Below are 22823 nucleotides of genomic sequence, written 5' to 3' on the forward strand. Positions count from 1 at the left end.
ACAGTTTAACAGCGACATCATACATCAGAAATTCCTAATATTTGGCACAAAGATGCACATGTATCATATCTACAATCATATAGAACGATTTTTTTTTACAACAGACTACAGTTGAATTTTAATATCTTTTTTCATAAGAATGAACGAATTTCTCACTGCATATTCATTACAATAATTAATTTAAATTAAACTATAGTTGTTTTAAAAAAAACACACGTTCTATATGATTGTAGATATAGTACATGTGTATCCTTGTGCCAAATATTATACATTTCTGATGTATGATGTTGCTGTAAAGCCGTTTTCTAGAAATCCCATATGACGCTGTAAATGCCAGTTTTCATCGCAACAGCAGTCAATATCCATCCACAATGTTTTCATTCATTTTAATAAGTCACTTCAATAACTACCAAGAAAACTAAGTTATTCCTTGCCTATTCTTCAAGTTTAAGTTTGGTAATTTTACTGCCGCACATTGCCTTAAGTCATAAATAAAGGGTTCCAGTAACATACCATTCTTCTTTATTGATTATGAACTTTGGAAGGTTAGATGTTGGATCTGTTTTTAAAACATATTTCCTTGATGTGTTGTACTAAGATCAACCGTCTGCTTGGACATATACTAAAGATCCACTACCTGGCTGCTGTCTGCGGAAAATCGATTAATTCATAGAAAAATATGCCTTACAGGGAAGCAGCTAGCCGGTTGACTGTACATGTGTTTGTGTAGAGGTGTTCTTATTGCATGTTCAAGCCAGGACAGATGGTGACCTGAAACATTTACACATTACATATGTATGCATTGCAGGACTGCTACTTTTAAGCTTCGGTGCAAGTGTGATGATATTTGTTTGACTGATTATGGGCATTAAAATAAAACTGCAAAAAGAATACTTACACTTGAGATCTGATTTTGTGTGTGTCTGTGTGTGTGTGCGCATGAGGGTGTGTGTGGGCAATTTGACATACTTGCAGAAGAAACAAACAGAGGTAACTGATAAACTGCATTTATTAACACAAAGATGTAAACAAAGTGAGTTCACACATTTCACAAAAGTAAAACAAGGCAGTCTCACATGCATTCACAATATTTAGTACTCACATGAATGGCCAAAGATTATATGCTGAGAATGCAAGTTCTAATTTGGCACATTTGTACATGTAGCTGCATCTGCTAGACCCATCTTACAATAAAACAAGAAGAGCAAACGCTCGATCGAGTCACTTTCGCAGTTCTGAATATTATATGAGGCATCAGATGGACAGGAAGAAATTGCTATTCACAACACAATGAGTCACGTTCACATAAAATTTGAGCCCGGTCACTTTTATAGTTTCCGAGAAAAGCCCAACGTTAAGTTGTGTGTTGCCGAACAGAAAAGGCTAGTTATCTCCCTTGTTTTTCTGATAACGTTCGTAAAAGGCTACAGATGTAAATACTTTGATGTAAAGAATAATCCTACAAAGTTTCAATCACATCCGATGAACTTTGTCAAAGATATAAAATGTCTAATTTTTCCTTTGACGCTGACCTGTGACCTTGAAAAAGGTCAAAGGTCAACGAAACCATCGTTAAAGTGTAGAGGTCATTGGAGGTCACGACTAAACAAAATATGAGCCCGATCGCTTTGATAGTTTCCGAGAAAAGATATAAAATGTCTAATTTTTCCTTTGACGCTGACCTGTGACCTTGAAAAAGGTCAAAGGTCAACGAAACCATCGTTAAAGTGTAGAGGTCATTGGAGGTCACGACTAAACAAAATATGAGCCCGATCGCTTTGATAGTTTCCGAGAAAAGTCCAACGTTAAGGTGGTGTCTACGGACGGCCGGCCGGCCGGCCGGACAGACTAACACTGACCGATTACATAGAGTCACTTTTTCTCAAGTGACTCAAAAACTAGTGGTTAGGACATCGGCCTGAAAATCTAGGTCCTAGGTTCGAATCTCTGCAGAGGCATTTAATTTTTCCCCTTGGTTGAAATAAAAATGCTCAATCCAGAGAGAGCAACCGTAAAGTTACCAGCGTAAAAGTAAAGCGTTGAATGCAGCTATGAAGGTCATGCCAGCAGTGTGGGTCAAGATTCAGGCCGCCTTCTATGCACAGAATTCTGTGTAGGATTCTCAGCTCTATCTTTACAAACACATAATCCCCAATAGTCATACAGTGGAACCCCCCTTTTAAGACCCCCTCCATTTTAAGACCTTGTTTTCTCAGACTTTCTGTTCATAACCTCTGTAAATTTACCTCCATTTTAAGACCTGATTCTCAGATTTTTGTAGGTCTTAAAAGGGGGTGTTTGTTTGCTTAACGCCCAGCCACACACAAGACAGAAGTCGCAGCACAGGCTTCATGTCTGTGTACAAAATTGTGTGTACAAAATGTCTGTTTGTCTGTCTGTAAAAAATTCCATTTCAAACGGCAGAAATTAATATGTAAGCGCCTAGGGCTATATCTAGATTAGGCGCATAAAAATGATCACAATAATAATAATAATAATGTCTCACCCAGTCACATTATTCTGACACCGGACCAACCAGTCCTAGCACTAACCCCATAATGCCAGACGCCAGGCGGAGCAGCCACTAGATTGCCAATTTTAAAGTCTTAGGTATGACCCGGCCGGGGTTCGAACCCACGACCTCCCGATCACGGGGCGGACACCTTACCACTAGGCCAACTGTGCCGGTCTTAAAAGGGGGGTTCCACTGTAGCTGTAAGACATAATTTTGTTTAAAAACACTTATGCCTTTTGGGGGAAATAAATTAATAAGAAAAGACATCACCACACTAAGAAGTCAGGGTGCTGACTTTTGCTATGTGACCAAGTGGAAGGATTTTCTTATCCCATGCAAAAAGCCTGATAAGGTCTGACACAGTGAGGCGAAGTGTTTTAATGAGGCAGAGCAGGCCTTTAAAAAATAAGTTCACCACATCCAAGTGAAAGACACAATCTTGGCAGACTGTATTACAGAAGCAACATTTCAGCACAACATAAGAATGAATTGAACGCATCCAGGATGCACCAGAACGACCCAAAAACAGAATCAATGAAAATTTTAAACAAGATAAAGTACTGACTAGGATTCAAAGGAAGAAAAAGTCATGGGTTAACACATTTCATGTGCATAATGCAGTTAAAAGATCTAAATTCTAATATTGCAAACAAAGTCTTTACATGAACACGCATTGACTGAAACATTCACACACATCTCCCAAAGCTAAGCCTATGTGTAAAATACTGCCTATGAACAGCTTAACTTAAAGCACTCAGAATCTCAAACAGAATGAGGCAGAGCGATGTTAAGATATCAAATAACCAAAGGGAAGTAATCGCTCTTAATGCATACGACATGTGTAATAGAGTAAGCGAGAGTTGTACGGAACCTTATCTCCTGGCACCTGAGAGAATAACAAGCATTGAAATGAACAAGCGACTTTCATCCTCACTAAAGGATGATCACCGCAAGCTCATATGCTCATCATTCTCTAAGGCACTCAAACTAACACCTACGTACACAGTCATATACATCGCTCTGCCTCATTCTGTTTGAGATTCTAACTGATACTTTCGAGGCGACCCTGTAACAATGTGTGTGTTTGTGTGTTTGTTCTGTTTAAACCAGTCTTGATCCAAGGACTAAGTCCGGTCGAGAATAAAAGCTGGTTCTTGTATATGACTGTGTACGTAGGTGTTAGTTGGAGTGCCTTAGAGAATGATGAGCATATGAGCTTGCGGTGATCATCCTTTTTGAGGATGAAAGTCGATTGTTCATTTCAATGCTTGTTATTCTCTCAGGTGCCAGGAGAAAAGGTTCCGTACAACTCTCGCTTACTCTATTACCTATGTCGTGTGCATTAAGAGCGATTACTTCCCTTTGGTTATTTGATATCAAAGCACTCAAACAACATAAAAGATAATACCACTTTATGTAGTAAAAACAAACAACCCGCTGTTTGCTGTAAGAAAATATCTGCATACCAAACACAACCTGTATTTAGCTGAATTGACAACTTACATAGGTAAGTCAAAATGTACCCTTGATCCACACCGCACCACACATTATTTGTGTAGAATGTTATTGTTAATGTGTTACATGTTCATTTCACCACTAAGGCAACAGAAAATCTCTAAGTGTAAGCATCTTCAGATGGACTATATTAAAGCAGTTCTGGTAGCTCTGTCAGCACAGAATGGACTGAATCTGATCATCATCCGCAGCAAAGCCAGGCACCATTCAGGCACTCTACCTGCACGTCATATCTCGGCACCTCACTTCCTGGAAAATAAAGAAAATGTATTACTGAGCACATCCAGACTTTGCTGTGCGCTGATGGGGATATGTTTTGGGTATCGAGAAGATGGTGTGTATTGGGGGTGGGGGTGCGGGAAGGTAGGTAGGAGATAATACTTGTTCTTCACAAGATCAGTGGGATGGAGAATAGTGTGGGTGATACAGACACAGTGACAGTGACAACTATGAACTAAACTGTAAACATTGTTCTGTAATATTACAGGTGCCATCATTCCTTCCTATGAAAACCATTTATTTCATGGATATATTTATACTTTCATCACTAAAATTAAAAAGATAATCTTTCATCATTAAAATTAAAAAGACTTCCTCACAAGAACCTTTCTAACAACATGATATCTTGTTATGCTGCTGATGTGAGCAGCTTTTCTGGAATGTGATGGAAAGTTACTATTTTTTTAATTCAGCATGAGCCCTCATCCCACACACATATATTTAGCGTTGACACCTCACAGTTTTGTTGAGAAATGTGATGTGAATTCATTCAGAAAATTCTAAATCTGCGCAGGGGCAGTCGGGGTGTTGAATGTAGAAGTAGGTATCCAAGTACACAGGCGGTATTACAATTTACATTGTAACTCTTATTCCATGTAACAAAAAAATAATAACAAAAAACTGGCCAGATCTGTGGTTGTGAGCCAAGGAAAGGACTGACTGTATTTAAAATAATTCCAGTAATGAGTAAATCTTTCATTCTAGCTATTTCATGTTTTACTTTCTTGCATCGCAATAGTTCAATGTTCATACAAACAGTATAATGCACTTTATGAGTATAGGGTTGCAACAAACTTTAAGATGGGAAGGAGAGAGAAAATAAAGATATTTGTACCATTATGTATACAAAGTACATGTACATCATACCAATTACCATGCACAGTATTACTATGCATCTTCAAATGTATGAATAATTTCATCTACAAAGTACTTGTAATACAATTTACAAAGAACAAAAGACTGCTGAATTATCTACATCAGTACATGTTTATAGCTTCAGACTACCATCACCAATACCTAATGTTACTATATATATATATATATATAAATAAATTTTACCATACAGATTTGACAAGCAAAAGCTGTAAGTGGTAAAGAAATGTGTAACTTACTCTTCAGGGGTAGTCTGTAATGTAAAGCACCACGCCAAGTCATCCTGATACCTCTCCAGTACATGCCATGTTTAAAGGTAAACTGTTGGAACTGGAAGACAGGAGCTGTATGAATGATGCACATTATCTCTGGTTTCTCGGGAGGCCTGAAAAAAACCAGAACAATATTAACATAACATGTCTTGAAAATGAAATAAGTACTATTTCAACTTCACTATCAGAACCAAATCACTCCCTACTCCAGTAATTGTTTTGTTTATTCTTTTACAACCATAGTTCATACACTGATACAGCAGCATTTGATTCTGTGCATGCAGATTAAAGATCAAGCATTTTATAAACTTGAGTAAAAAAAAAAGAACACAACAAAAACACACTCAGTGACTCACAGCCACACCCAGTTACTCAGTAACACACACATACACAACAGATAAATCTTGCTCAGTTCTACAAAGGCCACGTTTGCAATGGTCATGTCTTGGATTTTAAAAACAATAACTTACCTGCTGGTTGATCCAAACCGATGATTGAAAATCAGTGAGTGAGACTGAGACTGAGAGGAAAATGTCCTGTAGTGTACAGTGCGATTCATCGCCAACCTCCCCATTCAAGGCAGACCGTGTCCAAAATCAGCTGTACCATTCACATCCCGATTGCATTCCTTCAGAAGGGCAGTCAGTGTTTCAACTTCTTTGTCGATATATTTCTCTGGTGGACGCGTTGAACTGCCAAATATTTAGATTGTTTCACGAACGACGGCCGCCATGTTTTTTCGTCAACACTACTATTCATGTACTCCACTGAGGAAGAGCGTTTTATTGTGTCTTAAAACCGACTTCTCGGGAAAGTGATCAATCGAATTTTATGGTCCACAAAAACTTGCTTCATATTTTATTTAAGGACTACTTTTATTTGCCTTTATTTTTATGGCGCACATTTTGTGCCCCACATTTTGTTTTGGCCTTCATTTTGTGGTCCACAAACTGGAAATGTGCCCCACAAATTTGTGGGCTTATTTTTGTGGTCCACAAACTGGAAATGTGCCCCACAAATTTGTGGGCTTATTTGTTGGATTAATGACATCGAATGCCAAGGATATACACGCTAGCCTACATATCCTTGGCATTCGATGTCAGTAATCCCACACGTTTTGGGCTTATTTTTGTGGGCCACAAACGCGAAATGTGCCTCACAAATTTTTGGGCTTATTTTTGTGGGGCACATTTTGGTTTTGTGGGCCACAAACTGTATTTGTGGAGCATAAAATAAGGGGCACAAATTAAGGTTCATAAAAAATAAGGACAAATATTTGTGGGGCTTAAACAGTGTTTTTGGCCAAAAAAATGTTTTGGGCTCTTTTTTTTCCTCCTTATTTTGGACGTTGAGCGTGGTTTTCAGACCTACTGCGTTTCGGTTTTTAGTTAATGGCGGTCGAAGGCGATCTGTTTGGACAGAATCTCCAATGGCAATGGTGTTTGCTAATGCGAGAGAATTGGGACGGGCGAACCTTTGCATATTAACCAGAGGTAAGTTTCCATGTTTCGTTTCATAACTGAGAGTGGGTTTATGGTAGTATGTGTTGCAACAGGTGTCATTTCGACTCACTCGAGTCACTGTCAGTGTCACTGTGACTGTCAGTCCACAGGCGCAAGGTATCGTTCACTGAACCAACACGTAGTTGCCCTGTACAGGGATTTTCTCATTAATTTGAAGAAGAAGATTACCACTACCACGTTTTTGCAACCTCTTTTCAAGGTGCATGATCATAATATTTTATAAATTCTTTTTGTTTTTAAAGATTGAGTCTAACTTGAAATACTCAAATAGGTAACCTTCTGATCGGCCGTTCCCAATTATTTTACTTGCAGGTTGGCATCAATCAGAAGAGAGCTAGAGCTAGTATGTTCAACTTCAAGGTCTCCCCTCAGCTGAAAAAGCCAACCGATTGCTGCATGATCTTGAGGCTGTCACTGACAGAAGTAAAATATTTGATGCCACTGCCGCAAATCAGGTAAGAGTAAGGCGAAGAGGTTTTATTATGTACAACTGTCAGTGTTATGATGTACAGTGTTTTTTCCTTCCCCTCCCTCACATTCTCAAGTTATGGTCAGAATAACTCATATGGAGGTGTGTGTGTGACTGTGAGCAAGACTGAGACTAGTGAGAGAGTATTTTCATTTTATTTTTATAATTCATGTCCAGGGATAATAATAAAATAATGAACACCTAAGAGTCCAAACCACAGAACTGCTCGAACCTCTTAGCTTTATTTCACCAGTATGATGATCATGCAGTTCCTCCAGTATTAGAATCATTTCTAATACTAGAAGCGCATGACTTTCAGTGTGTACCTTTAAGTTTAATAAAGTACAATGTATTGCTGTAAACAGTCACTCACTCACTCACTGTCAGGATATATCTCATTCTCAGTGAAGCTGTGTGTCAAGTTCTATTATTTTTTTCCTTTGTGTTCTACACACATGCATACATGTTATACATACATATATATATATATACATGTTATGTAATATGCATGTATATATATATATATGCACACATCAACTTGTCTACATTGTATGTCTGTCACTCTATCAGTCTATGTGAACAGATTCAGTTCACTGATTCAGTCAAAACTTCACTAAATGTAAAAGGACTTATAAAATTTTATATTCTAGAAAGATATCAATACCACTGTCCCACAGTATCATAAGAATCGAGCGTTAATGTTGGTTTGGTCGTCTGTTGTCGTTTTTTTGTTGTTGTTGTTTTATGGGGGAGGCCGGGTGCAGTGTGTAAATTCATCTGGTTCTGTGGACAGTGTGTTTGTTGTTCCTCCACATAGCTAAATATCATACTGCATGTAGCTCCTAGTACTACTTGTCCTGTCAACTAACTGTTTTAAATTTGTTGCTCAGAGGAATGTTACTTCAGCCAATATTATATATTACAGGTTGGCATCGATCCGGCACAGTGGAAGAAGCAGATTGATTCCTTCATGATCGGGAGGCTGTCAAGACTCAAATGGGAAATATTTCATGCTAATGGCAATTCAGGTAAGAGTTCTGCTACATGATCATATTGTGTTTTATCCTCCCTCTCAGTCTCAAGTTCTGGTTACATTCTGACTGTTGGTGTGTGTGTGTGTGTGTGTTTGTGTGTGTGTGTGTGTGTGTTTGATTTTCCCTGGCCAGTCAGGAGAGCTGCCAGACATTAATAGTAATAATACCTGCAGATTTTTCTAGCCCTGCAGATTGATGTTACAGACCTTTGCTTTGCTTTTTGAATTTGATAGCAAGCGCTGACAGGGAATGTGTCTTCTATATTTCATATGTTAAAAAGTAGGCATTGGAACTTGTCTACCAGGGAATTAGAATGTTTACGCTCTTGGCATTTATGTGGGTTTAGTGTGTGTGTGTGTGTCAGTTACAAACACAATTTACTCCTTACTCATACTTAAAACTTGTTCTTGTCATTGTGTTTGGATTTAAGATCAGTTCCTTTGTCATTCATTTGTCAGTAGGGACAGAAGATGACGAAGACCTGGCCAGTGAATGTGGATGAAAAGCAGTGCTATCCAGGTCCAGCTGTGATCGATGGGGAAACTACAGCAACAGCGGCAGTAAATGTCTACTCAGTATTGGTTGTACTGAGCATTACAACTTGTTGCTATTGTAAATTTGTGTCAATGTTTTAAAGGCCCACTACGCCTCATTTAAAAAGTTGTTCTCACCTTTAACATGGGATAAGACCATCCCTCCACTTGGTCACAGACCAAAAATCAACACTTTGACTGCTTTCTGTTGTGAGGTAGATGTTTTGGTGGTTGCGGTGAATTTATTTTTTCTTTCGAAGAAGCTGTACCTGAATGTATTCTTTAAAAAGATACCACTCTGCATAGAGAGCCTTGAGGCAGTTCATTTTTGGTATGCAACTATTAGTGCCTGTATGGTCTTATTTCATTTAAAAGCCTCGGGGATGTCGTCAGGCGTCCGACATAGACGGATTGAAAGGCTCAGATGTCTGATTCACATAGCCGCATGGCGGTCAGATGTCCAGGCATGGTACTCTTCCACCGATCGGCGGAAATCCGCCGAAAACGAAAATCTAAAAAAAAAAATCTAAAAAAAAATCCGCCCATTCACTTGACATTATTATTTTTTCTTACTCAAGCCTTGTTATCTTTCACTTATATCCCTCTCAGCTTCAAGGAGAGGGCACTAAACACATTTGAATTAGTAAAAAGTCGTCAGCTTCAGGGGGGGTTGCCCCCTGACCCCCACAAAGGGCGCTGCCCCTTGACCCCGCCAGGCTGCCCCTGGACCCCCGGCTTTATTTCAGCTGAAACTGCCATTCCTTCAGTACCATGCCTGGATGTCCTATCGTTTTGAACTGAGCGCTGTCATTGTCCTATAAGAACTCTATTCCTTCGGACAGCGCACTATTCTATATTTTTCTCTCAAGATACACATTTTCAAAAAGCGACCGAGCACTCTCGCGTATTTGTGCACTGAAGTTGTGCAGTGCGGATCTTGTGTTTTCGGGAATTCCAAACCGTTTGTGATATGGGCTGTTTGGGCACACCTGTCTGCAGCACATTAAAGTTAGGAGTACGGGAGACAACTCCAACTGACCATAAGTCTTGCATCTGCTTTTGGTTTCAGTTCAAGACATTTTGACGAAGCGCATTGAATTATGCCACCGAAATAAAACTAAGGCCTGTCCACTTACAAAAATTGCTCGGTCAAAGTACAGTAAATCTTACATTTTGTTAAGGAAATGTGCGGCAGTAAAATTGAATTTGGAGAATACATGGAATAACCTGGTTTTCTGGGAAGTGACATAAAAATTAATAGAACAATTGTGAATACTTCTTCTTCTTCTTCTGTTTTTCGTGGGCTGAAACTCCCACGTACACTCATGTTTTTGTACGAGTGGATTTTTACCTGTATGACCGTTTTTACCCCGCCATTTAGGCAGCCATACGCCGCTTTCGGAGGATTGTGAATACTGATCGACATAGAGTGCCGTTGCTATGGAAACAGTCGTTACATTGGATTTCTAGGAAACAGTTTAACAGCGACATAATACATCAGAAATTCCTAATATTTGGCACAAAGATGCACATGTATCATATCAACAATCATATAGAACGATTTTTTTTACAACAGACTACAGTTGAATTTTAATATCTTTTGTCATAAGAATGAACGAATTTCTCACTGCATATTCATTACAATACCCCCCGCGGGTTAGGGGGAGTCCCATATTGATTGGGACGAGAAAGAATTTACCCGATGCTACCCAGCATGTCGTAAGAGGCGACTAACGGTTCTGTTTCTCCTTTTACCCTTGTTAAGTGTTTCTTGTATAGAATATAGTCAATGTTTGTAAAGATTTTAGGCAAGCAGTATGTAAGAAATGTTAAGTCCTTTGTACTGGAAACTTGCATTCTCCCAGTAAGGTCATATATTGTACTACGTTGCAAGCCCCTGGAGCAATTTTTTGATTGGTGCTTTTGTGAACAAGAAACAATTAACAAGTGGCTCTATCCCATCTCCCCCCTTTCCCCTATCCCATCTCCCCCCTTTCCCCGTCGCGATATAACCTTGAATGGTTGAAAACGACGTTAAACACCAAATAAAGAAAGAAAGAAAGAAAGATTCATTACAATAATTAATTTAAATTCAAATGTAGTTGTTTAAAAAAAACAAACACTTTCTATATGATTGTAGATATAATACATGTGTATCCTTGTGCCAAATATTATGAATTTCTGATGTATGATGTTGCTGTAAAGCCGTTTTCTAGAAATCCCATTTGACGCTGTAAATGCCAGTTTTCATCGCAACAGCAGTCAATATCCATCCACAATGTTTTCATTCATTTTAATAAGTCACTTCAATAACTACCCAGAAAACTAAGTTATTCCTTGACTGTATTCTTCAAGTTTAAGTTTGGTCATTTTACTGCCGCACATTGCCTTAAATCATAAATAAAGGGTTCCAGTAACATACCTTTCTTCTTTATTGATTATGAACTTTGGAAGATTAGATGTTGGATCTGTTTTTAAAAAATATTTCCTTGATGTGTTGTACTAAGATCAACCGTCTGCTTGGACATATATATACTAAAGATCCACTACCTGGCTGCTGTCTGCGGAAAATCAATTAATTCATAGAAAAATATGCCTTTCAGGGAAGCAGCTAGCCGGTTGACTGTACATGTGTTTGTGTAGAGGTGTTCTTATTGCATGTTCAAGCCAGGACAGATGGTGACCTGAAACATTTACACATTACATATGTATGCAGGACTGCTACTTTTAAGCTTAGGTGCAAGTGACGAAGTGTGATGATATATTTGTTTGACTGATTATGGGCATTAAAATAAAACTGCAAAAAGAATACTTACACTTGAGATCTGATTTTGTGTGTGTGTGTGTGCGCATGAGGGTGTGTGTGGGCAATTTGACATACTAGCAGAAGAAACAAACAGAGGTAACTGATAAACTGCATTTATTAACACAAAGATGTAAACAAAGTGAGTTCACACATTTCACAAAAGTAAAACAAGGCAGTCTCACATGCATTCACAATATTTAGTACTCGACTCGCATGAATGGCCAAAGATTATAGGCTGAGAATGCAAGTTCTAATTTGGCACATTTGTACATGTAGCTGCATCCGCTAGACATATATATATCCATCTTACAATAAACAAGAAGGGCAAAGCCCATACGACTCACATGCTTTACACATTTTTCCTACCAAAATACATGTGACCTTGACCCAAGGTCAAGGTCATCCAAGGTCATGCAACACAAAGCTGTTAATTCAAGACATAGGAAGTACAATGGTGCTTATTGGCTCTTTCTACCATGAGATATGGTCACTTTTAGTGGTTCACTACCTTATTTTGGTCACATTTCATAAGGGTCAAAGTGACCTTGACCTTGATCATATGTGACCAAATGTGTCTCATGATGAAAGCATAACATGTGCCCCACATAATTTTTAAGTTTGAAACAGTTATCTTCCATAGTTCAGGGTCAAGGTCACTTCAAAATATGTATACAATCCAACTTTGAAGAGCTCCTGTGACCTTGACCTTGAAGCAAGGTAAACCAAACTGGTATCAAAAGATGGGGCTTACTTTGCCCTATATATCATATATAGGTGAGGTATTGAATCTCAAAAACTTCAGAGAAAATGGGAAAAATGGGAAAAATAGCTGTTTTTTAGGCAACATTTATGGCCCCTGCGACCTTGACCTTGAAGCAAGGTCAAGATGCTATGTATGTTTTTTGGGGCCTTGTCATCATACACCATCTTGCCAAATTTGGTACTGATAGACTGAATAGTCTCCAAGAAATATCCAACGTTAAAGTTTTCCGGACGGACGGACGGACGTCCGGACGGATGTCCGGACGGACGGACGGACGGACGGACGGACGACTCGGGTGAGTACATAGACTCACTTTTGCTTCGCATGTGAGTCAATAAAAAAAAACTACCGGTTAGGACATCTGCCTGAAAATCTAGGTCCTAGGTTCGAATCTCTGCAGAGGCATTTAATTTTTCCCCTTGGTTGAAATAAAAAATGCTCAATCCAGAGAGAGCAACCGTAAAGTTACCAGGGTAAAAGTAAAGCGTTGAATGCAGCTATGAAGGTCATGCCAGCAGTGTGGGTCAAGATTCAGGCCGCCTTTTATGCACAGAATTCTGTGTAGGATTCTCAGCTCTATCTTTACAAACACATAATCCCCAAGTCATACAGTGGAACCCCCCTTTTAAGACCCCCTCCATGTTAAGACCTTGTTTTCTCAGACTTTCTGTTCATAACCTCTGTAAATTTACCTCCATTTTAAGACCCCCTCCTTTTTAAGACCTGATTTTCTTAGATTTCTGGAGGTCTTAAAAGGGGGTTCCACTGTAGCTGTAAGACATAATTTTGTTTAAAACACTTATGCCTTTTGGGGGAAATAAATTAATAAGAAAAGACATCACCACACTAAGAAGTCAGGGTGCTGACTTTTGCTATGTGACCAAGTGGAAGGATTTTCTTATCCCATGCAAAAAGCCTGATGAAGGTCTGACACAGTGAGGCGAAGTGTTTTAATGAGGCAGAGCAGGCCTTTAAAAAATAAGTTCACCACATCCAAGTGAAAGACACAATCTTGGCAGACTGTATTACAAAAGCAACATTTCAGCACAACATAAGAATGAATTGAACCATCCAGGATGCACCAGAACGACCCAAAAACAGAATCAATGAAAATTTTAAACAAGATAAAGTACTGACTAGGATTCAAAGGAAGAAAAAGTCATGGGTTAACACATTTCATGTGCATAATGCAGTTAAAAGATCTAAATTCTAATATTGCAAACAAAGTCTATACATGAACACGCATTGACTGAAACATACACACACATCTCCCAAAGCTAAGCCTGTGTGTAAAATACTGCCTGTGAGCAGCTTAACTTAAAGCACTCAAACAACATAAAAGATAATACCACTTTATGTAGTAAAAACAAACAAACCGTTGTTTGCTGTAAGAAAATATCTGCATACCAAACACTACCTGTATTTAGCTGAATTGACAACTTACATAAGTCAAAATGTACCCTTGATCCACACCGCACCACACATTATTTGTGTAGAATGTTATTGTTAATGTGTTACATGTTCATTTCACCACTAAGGCAACAGAAAACCTCTGTAAGTGTAAGCATCTTCAGATGGACTATATTAAAGCAGTTCTGGTAGCTCTGTCAGCACAGAATGGACTGAATCTGATCATCATTTGCAGCAAAGCCAGGCACCACTCTGCAAGCTGCCTGCACGTCATATCTCGGCACCTCACTTCCTGGAAAATAAAGAAAATGTATTACTGAGCACATCCAGACTTTGCTGTGCGCTGATGGGGATATGTTTTGGGTATCGAGAAGAGGGTGTGTGTTGGGGGTGGGGGTGCGGGAAGGTAGGTAGGAGGTATTACTTGTTCTTCACAAGATCAGTGGGATGGAGAATAGTGTGGGTGATACTGACAGTGACAACTATGAACTAAACTGTAAACATTGTTCTGTAATATTACAGGTGCCATCATTCCTTCCTGTGAAAACCATTTATTTCATGGATATATTTATACTTTCATCATTAAAATTAAAAAGACTTCCTCACAAAGTTACCTTTCTAACAACATGATATCTTCTTATGCTGCTGATGTGAGCAGCTTTTCTGGAATATGATGGAAAGTTACTATTTTTTAAATTCAGCATGAGCCCTCATCCCACACACATATTTAGCGTTGACACCTTACAGTTTTGTTGAGAAATGTGATGTGAATTCATTCAGAAAATTCTAACTCTGCGCAGGGGCAGTCAGGGTGTTGAATGTAGAAGTAGGTATCCAAATACACAGGCGGTATTACATACAATTTACATTGTAACTCTTATTCCATGTAAAAAAAAAAAATTAACAAGAAGGGCAAAGCCCATACGACTCACATGCTTGACCTTGACATGACCTTGACCATAAATAACTAAACCTAGCAATGACATCATACACTAAGAACTGCTTTACACATTTTTCCTACCAAAATACATGTGACCTTGACCCAAGGTCAAGGTCATCCAAGGTCATGCAACACAAAGCTGTTAATTCAAGACATAGGAAGTACAATGGTGCTTATTGGCTCTTTCTACCATGAGATATGGTCACTTTTAGTGGTTCACTACCTTATTTTGGTCACATTTCATCAGGGTCAAAGTGACCTTGACCTTGATCATATGTGACCAAATGTGTCTCATGATGAAAGCATAACATGTGCCCCACATAATTTTTAAGTTTGAAACAGTTATCTTCCATAGTTCAGGGTCAAGGTCACTTCAAAATATGTATACAATCCAACTTTGAAGAGCTCCTGTGACCTTGACCTTGAAGCAAGGTAAACCAAACTGGTATCAAAAGATGGGGCTTACTTTGCCCTATATATCATATATAGGTGAGGTATTCAATCTCAAACACTTCAGAGAAAATGGGAAAAATGGGAAAAATAGCTGTTTTTTAGACAACATTTATGGCCCCTGCGACCTTGACCTTGAAGCAAGGTCAAGATGCTATGTATGTTTTTTGGGGCCTTGTCATCATACACCATCTTGCCAAATTTGGTACTGATAGACTGAATAGTGTCCAAGAAATATCCAACGTTAAAGTTTTCCGGACGGACGGACGTCCGGACGGACGTCCGGACGGACGGACGACTCGGGTGAGTACATAGACTCACTTTTGCTTCGCATGTGAGTCAAAAAAATGGCCAGATCTGTGATTGTGAGCCAAGGAAAGGACTGACTGTTTTTAAAATAATTCCAGTAATGAGTAAATCTTTCATTCTAGCTATTTCCTGTTTTTTTTTCTTGCATCGCAATAGTTCAATGTTCATACAAACAGTATAATGCACTTTATGAGTATAGGGTTGCAACAAACTTTAAGATGGGAAGCAGAGAGAAAATAAAGATATTTGTACCATTAGGCAAAAAAACCACAGGTGTGGTTAAGGTAACATAGCCAAAATAAATAGGGTAGGAAGTTAGGCAATCACTTTTTTTTCTTAATAGCAGAGCAACCAAGCGTGTAGCAATCGCAACCGAAGAAGATGCCGCCATTTTTGTCATGGCAAGCGTCTGTTGGGCCTTTTTAGTAATTTCCCCTGCATCGTCTGTCGTCTGCATGACGACTCGAGCGCTTTCGCTTTCATTGCGTTTTCTGCACTCGCTTTCTTGTTTTCATTTTTTTGGGTACAAATTTATGTAATAAAAAGTTATTGGGTCGGCCCCTAAAAATAGGGTAGGTCGGGTTACCGTAACCACACCTATTTTTTTTTTTAGGCCTTATGTATATATACAAAGTACATCATACCAATTACCATGCACAGTATTACTATGCATCTTCAAATTTATGAATAATTTCATAGATCTACAAAGTACTTGTAATACAATTTACAAAGAACAAAAGACTGCTGAATTATCTACATCAGTACATGTTTATATACAGCTTCAGACTACAATCAATCAATCAATATGAGGCTTATATCGCGCGTATTCCGTGGGTACAGTTCTAAGCGCAGGGATTTTTTTTATTTAAAAAAAAAAATTATGCAATTTATATCGCGCACATATTCAAGGCGCAGGGATTTATTTATGCCGTGTGAGATGGAATTTATTTTACACAATACATCACGCATTCACATCGGCCAGCAGATCGCAGCCATTTCGGCGCATATCCTACTTTTCACGGCCTATTATTCCAAGTCACACGGGTATTTTGGTGGACATTTTTATCTATGCCTATACAATTTTGCCAGGAAATACCCTTTTGTCAATCGTGGGATCTTTAACGTGCACACCCCAATGTAGTGTACACGAAGGGACCTCGGTTTTTCGTCTCATCCGAAAGACTAGCACTTGAACCCACCACCTAGGTTAGAAAAGGTGGGAGAAAATTGCTAACGCCCTGACCCAGGGTCGAACTCGCAACCTCTCGCAAGTGCGTTACCACTCGGCCACCCAGTCCATCACCAATACCTAATGTTACTATATATATATATATATATATATATATAAATTTTACCATACAGATTTGACAAGCAAAAGCTGTAAGTGGTAAAGAAATGTGTAACTTACTCTTCAGGGGTAGTCTGTAATGTAAAGCACCACGCCAAGTCATCCTGATGTACCTCTCCAGTACATGTATCCATGTTTAAAGGTAAACTGTTGGAACTGGAAGACAGGAGCTGTATGAATGATGCACATCATCTCTGGTTTCTCGGGAGGCCTGAAAAAAACAGAACAATATTAACATAACATGTCTTGAAAATGAAATAAGTACTATTTCAACTTCACTATCACAGTATCAGAGCCAAATCACTCACTAATTCAGTAATTGTTTTGTTTATTCTTTTACAAACATAGTTCATACACTGATACAGCAGCATTTGATTCTGTGCATGCAGATTAAAGATGTCAAGCATTTTATAAACTTGAGTAAAAAAAAAGAACACAACAAAAACACACTCAGTGACTCACAGTCACACCCAGTTACTCAGTAACACTAACACACACATGAATACAAAACAGATAAATCTTGCTCAGTTCTACAAAGGCCACGTTTGCAATGGTCATGTCTTGGATTTTAAAAACAATAACTTACCTGCTGGTTGATCCAAACCGATGATTGAAAATCAGTGAGACTGAGAGCAAAATGTCCTGTAGTGTACAGTGCGATTCATCGCCAACCTCCCCATTCAAGGCAGACCGTGTCCAAAATCAGCTGTACCATTCACATCCCGATTGCATTCCTTCAGAAGGGCAGTCAGTGTTTCAACTTCTTTGTCGATATATTTCTCTGGTGGACGTGTTGAACTGCCAAATATTAGATTCACGAACGACGGCCGCCATGTTTTTTCGTCAACACTACTATTCATGTACTCCACTGAGGAAGAGCGTTTTATTGTGTCTTAAAACCGACTTCTCGGGAAAGTGATCAATCGAATTTTATGGTCCACAAAAACTTGCTTCATATTTTATTTAAGGACTACTTTTATTTGCCTTTATTTTTATGGCGCACATTTTGTGCCCCACATTTTGTTTTGGCCTTCATTTTGTGGTCCACAAACTGGAAATGTGCCCCACAAATTTGTGGGCTTATTTTTGTGGTCCACAAACTGGAAATGTGCCCCACAAATTTGTGGGCTTATTTGTTGGATTAATGACATCGAATGCCAAGGATACCTACAGGAGCTATGAGAAGTCGGCGATAGCGTGGGCTCGCTAGATAAACAGCGTAACAACAGTGCCGCCATCTTACAATACCCCACCACACTGACAAACATGGTCAAAGTGAAATAATCGTAGTTTCGAGAGTTGACAGCAGTCTTCTCTCCCTTAAGTACGAGTGGCACCAATGATCTAAACAGGTTCTGCATCCCTCTTATATTTTCGCAGATTGTGATTAATTTACATCATTTGAAATGGAAGCAATTTGGTTTCTCAATAGGTGCGATTATATGCTGTCGACCTATGTTCGCGGTATCGAAGGGAGTGGTAAGATGGCGGATAGGTAACATCCGGTTGAGTCAACGTTGTGATAGCCAATAAGGACGCCCTATCCATTATTTGTAGGTCAGTGATACACATCAATTCTTAGCAACAACAAACACATGACTGTGATATTGTTGTACTCAAACTGAAACATTCATTCCGTTTCATTTTATTGAATTACCATGTTATTAAAGGCATTCAACTTGGCTATCTGGCAATCTTTTTTTTTTTCGAATACTTCTGGTAATGGGGTTATTTGACTGCCGCTCAGAAAAGGTTAACCCGAAAATCGACCGGACAAAACAATTCTGAACACAACCTTGCAACTTTGACGTACGGGGATACAGTTCCATTCGCGAACTATGCAGAACAGGTTGTTTGTTTATATAGTTTTAGTATCTAATGTGTTATGCCATTCGAACTGATGTAGGAGTCGATCGGTTGCGGTCCAGGAAGAGCATTAGACTTGTGAACCAAAGTCACGGGTTCGAACCCAGGCCGGGACACGGTGTAGGATCCGGTCCGGTCCCCCCTCTAAAGTAGTCCCCCGGGGGACCAATTCGTGGCAAAAACTGCTCTATAATGGTCCCCCCTTAGACATCCAGCCTCGTTTTCGACTGGTCCCCCTGGGCGATTTTGGTCCCCCCTCGCATCCAAAATAGGCCACCTCTCGAACTGGTCCCCCTCTTTTCTAACCAATGTAGAGCTATGTCAGTATTTATTTTAACTTTATTGTTATAGTGTGTGTCAACTCAGTAGAAAACGTGACTCTGGATCTCTCTCACTCTCTCTCTCTCTCTCTCTCGCCCCCCACACTTTCTCTCCTCCCTCCATCTCTCAAACACACACACACACACACATTATGCACGCACGCACGCACGCACGCACGCACGCACGCTCACTCACGCACGCACGCACGCACGCACGCACACACACACACACACACACACACACGCAAACACACACACACACACACACCTCTTTCGTTATATGTATAATTATTTTCATTTTTGTACAGAGAATTTATTCAAGATGATCTTGAACTGGGTGAAGGTTACAGTGTCAAATCTAAACTTTTAAAAGTGATTTAACTTCGTAGATTTGCCGTTCTATGTAGCCTATACTTTTGTTTTTTATTTTCTCTTTTCTTTTTTTTGTGGAATGAGAAAACGGTCGCCACGCTTCCTGACACGTCACGTGACTCGTGTCAAACATGCCTATAAGTAGAGGTTACATGCCGAGTCTCAGTGATTATTAAAATAATGGTCGAAGTTAGCGGATCATGAAAAATGCGAGCTTTAGCGAGCTTTTTCATGACCGCGAACTGAGACCATTATTTTTTATAATCACTGAGACGAGGTGTGTAACCTCTTTATTCCTCCTTTCTTCAGTTATTCAAAGAAAAGAGGAGTTTTTTTGCGAAAGTTTGATCGAATCCTATTCACTCAACCAGTCAACCTGCGCAGGCTATCGATTAATGCGCGGTTGTATAGTTCCGTGCAAATCATTCCATTCTGTTAACACATCTTGTCAGTTTTCCTATTTTGGACTAAAATCAAGTACACAGATATGCTGTTATTCCGCTATGGCGGCAAAGGCAGATATTGTGTGTTCTGTGTATGTTTTGGTATCGCCGCTTAGGATAATGTTCTTTCGTCAAATGGGACTAGCAGACGAACTTTTGCACCCGTGTTCCAACGTTAAAAACTGTATGAAGTTCAGTTTTCTGTATGAAACCGCTTTATGTTGTTTAAATTGATGAGATGTGTGCATTTGGTTGCGTGTGATCTGTTTATTAAATGAAATATTGTTGAAAACTGACCGTCGGATTGCAGTCTGTTGTCGAAGAAACTGAGTGAAAAGAAGGGGAACTACTCTTGTCGCTAGACAAAGTATGAGTTACTTGCTTGGGAAATTGCTTCTGATGAACGTTTGAGCACGGCAGATCTAGATTCAGAAAACAACCGAACTCATGGATTTTATATGGAGATTCATGTGTTCAGGCATGTAGTTGTTAATTTAAATGCGGTATGTTTGTATTGTTTGCTCCAGAGATGTATACTTCGTACATTAGAGCGTTCGGAACTTTTCAGTCGCAAAAAGTAGTACCGAAACAGAACAACCTCTCAACCCATTGCACTATCGAGGATTCAGGCTGTTGCTGGGTCGTTATATTCGTTTTTCATTGACTATCATCATGGACGATCACTCTGTATGACAACGTGTTGAACTATTTGAAAAATGGCACTTTATTACCCTCTGACCGCGAAAGGGGAAAACCGTGATGTGACTAAAGTTAAAAAGAGACAGTTGAGAAAGACTGCTGCAAAATACACAATTCGAGAGGATGTGCTCTACCACGACGGAATCCTCGTAGCAAAGAGGAGCCAGGTTCCAGAGATAAAAACAATATTAAAAAAAAAATGTTCATATGGCCCTGTGGGCACAATAAAGTTTTGTAACAATAAAGTTAAAAATAAATACTGACATAGCTCTACATTGGTTAGAAAAGAAGGGGACCAGTTCGAGAGGGGGCCTATTTTGGACATGCGAGGGGGGACCAAAATCGCCCAGAAAACGAGGCTGGATGTCTAAGGCCAGGGGGGACCATTATAGAGCAGTTTTTGCCACGAATTGGTCCCCCGGGGGACTACTTCAGAGGGGGGACCGGACCGGATCCTACAACGGGTTAAATGTACGTGCAGACTCAGAGACGGTATCTATGTTGCATCCCCGTGTCACCAAAGTAGCACGTAAAAGACCTCGGTTATCCTGGCATAGGTGCAGGTGACTGAATACACATAAACACCCACACACCTGGGTCCCGGGACTCTTGTTGCTGCTAACTCTCTAAGAAATGTCTTCTGGTACAGGTCTATTTTGGGATTTCCAGCACTTGGCCTAATTGTGCTGGCAACGGGCCATGGGGTAAATGGGTAAATAGATTGGGGTAAATGGTAAATAGATTGTATACCAGACGACGTGTTGAAGGTGTGTCAATTCAGTAATGGAAAATGCCTGTATTTTAGATCAATCGTAAAATGCCCAAACTGGTATAGTACACTCGGTTAGGTACTAAATGCAAAGCATTGCATCCGTTTAAACAAGATTCCCTTTGTGCTTAAACAGATACACACACACACACACACACACACATACACACACACTATGGCACACACACACACACACAAACACACACATACACACACATCAAACACACACACACATACACACACACACACACACACACACACACACACACACACACACACATATTTAAAAAATAATGTCCTTGTTTAAATAGACCCGTTTTTCCGATTGGACGGTGTAATGTAACTCCATAAATGCGAACTAAAACGTGCATTGTTTGCACGAACGCATCTGATCGAACAGAGATCAATTGCAGCAAGAACTGTCTTTACACAATTCGTGCTGGCATACTGGCATACTGCCAACAGAGACAATAGAAACCTAGCGTCAGCTAGCTTGAAATGCAAACTGCAGTAACTCTTTGTTCTCGTACACATTGACGATCGTTGTTCTATGTACGTTTTAAATGGAATGCAATACACATGGTGAGACTGTAGACATTACTTTTGCGCCCACTGTTTAGGGGCATGTAGTTTTAAATGAGAGATAAGCGACATTTTGCTGATCATATTTTGTCAATACATTGTATTGTTTTAATGTTGGAGGCCTTTTAGATTCCGTCTTGGCATTCAGGTTGTATCTTATCGTTTATAAGATCTGATTGTTGGTTGCCCCTAAGAACCAGTGTGACTGCTATACATAATTTTCAGAACTGGAGACAACAGTTCGAAGACAAACGACAGTGACTTTCATTAGACATTTGTCAAGAAGAAAAATAAGTAGACGCACAGCAAAGTGTCAAAGGGAGACAACCTCTTTGGGACCCAATAATTCAAGCAAGGCTGAATTATGTTGGCTTTTTCGTGACCTACCTTTCCCAGTCGTATGCACCAACGTGTGTGCGAACCAAAGTTCAAAGATAAACATGTGTTTTAATGTTTGTTTCAATGTTGTTACTGTGTATATTGACTAAAATACTAAAAATGTTCCCCTCCATTTTCTTTCAAACCTTGTTCGTTCCGTGTTGCGTCTGCTTTTTGTTGTCTCAGTTTTGTGTTCTTGTTTTTCCTGATGAAGCTTCCATAAGCGAAAATTCGTACCGTCTTGTCTCGTTCTTGTATCAGTGAGTACAGTATTCCTTTGTTTTTTAACTTTGTTCATCTTAAGACACAGTCACTTCGTTGTTATTTAACCCTAACCCTAACCCTTTTAAAATAT

General features: G+C 39.4%; 1 protein-coding gene and 2 long non-coding RNA genes across 3 annotated transcripts; 1 reads left to right on the plus strand and 2 right to left on the minus strand.

The window, feature by feature from the left end:
- Positions 1-1186: 1186 nt before the first annotated feature.
- On the minus strand, positions 1187-6542 carry LOC138956260 (uncharacterized). Its single transcript, XM_070327665.1, has 3 exons — positions 5925-6542; positions 5422-5567; positions 1187-4279 (listed from the first exon to the last, which is right to left on the minus strand). Exons 1-3 carry the CDS (start codon positions 6026-6028, stop codon positions 4212-4214), a joined length of 318 nt encoding a protein of 105 aa, XP_070183766.1. The 5' UTR covers positions 6029-6542; the 3' UTR covers positions 1187-4211.
- A 187-nt stretch (positions 6543-6729) lies between these two features.
- LOC138956261 (uncharacterized) lies at positions 6730-9552 on the plus strand. Its single transcript, XR_011452568.1, has 4 exons — positions 6730-6947; positions 7290-7432; positions 8372-8474; positions 8939-9552. It is a non-coding gene; the product is annotated as an uncharacterized lncRNA (long non-coding RNA).
- A 2364-nt stretch (positions 9553-11916) lies between these two features.
- On the minus strand, positions 11917-18202 carry LOC138956262 (uncharacterized). The gene is made up of 3 exons (XR_011452569.1): positions 17626-18202; positions 17100-17250; positions 11917-14284 (listed from the first exon to the last, which is right to left on the minus strand). It is a non-coding gene; the product is annotated as an uncharacterized lncRNA (long non-coding RNA).
- Positions 18203-22823: the final 4621 nt, after the last annotated feature.

The sequence above is a fragment of the Littorina saxatilis genome, unplaced genomic scaffold (assembly GCF_037325665.1).
Source record: "Littorina saxatilis isolate snail1 unplaced genomic scaffold, US_GU_Lsax_2.0 scaffold_965, whole genome shotgun sequence".
NCBI lineage: Eukaryota > Metazoa > Mollusca > Gastropoda > Littorinimorpha > Littorinidae > Littorina > Littorina saxatilis.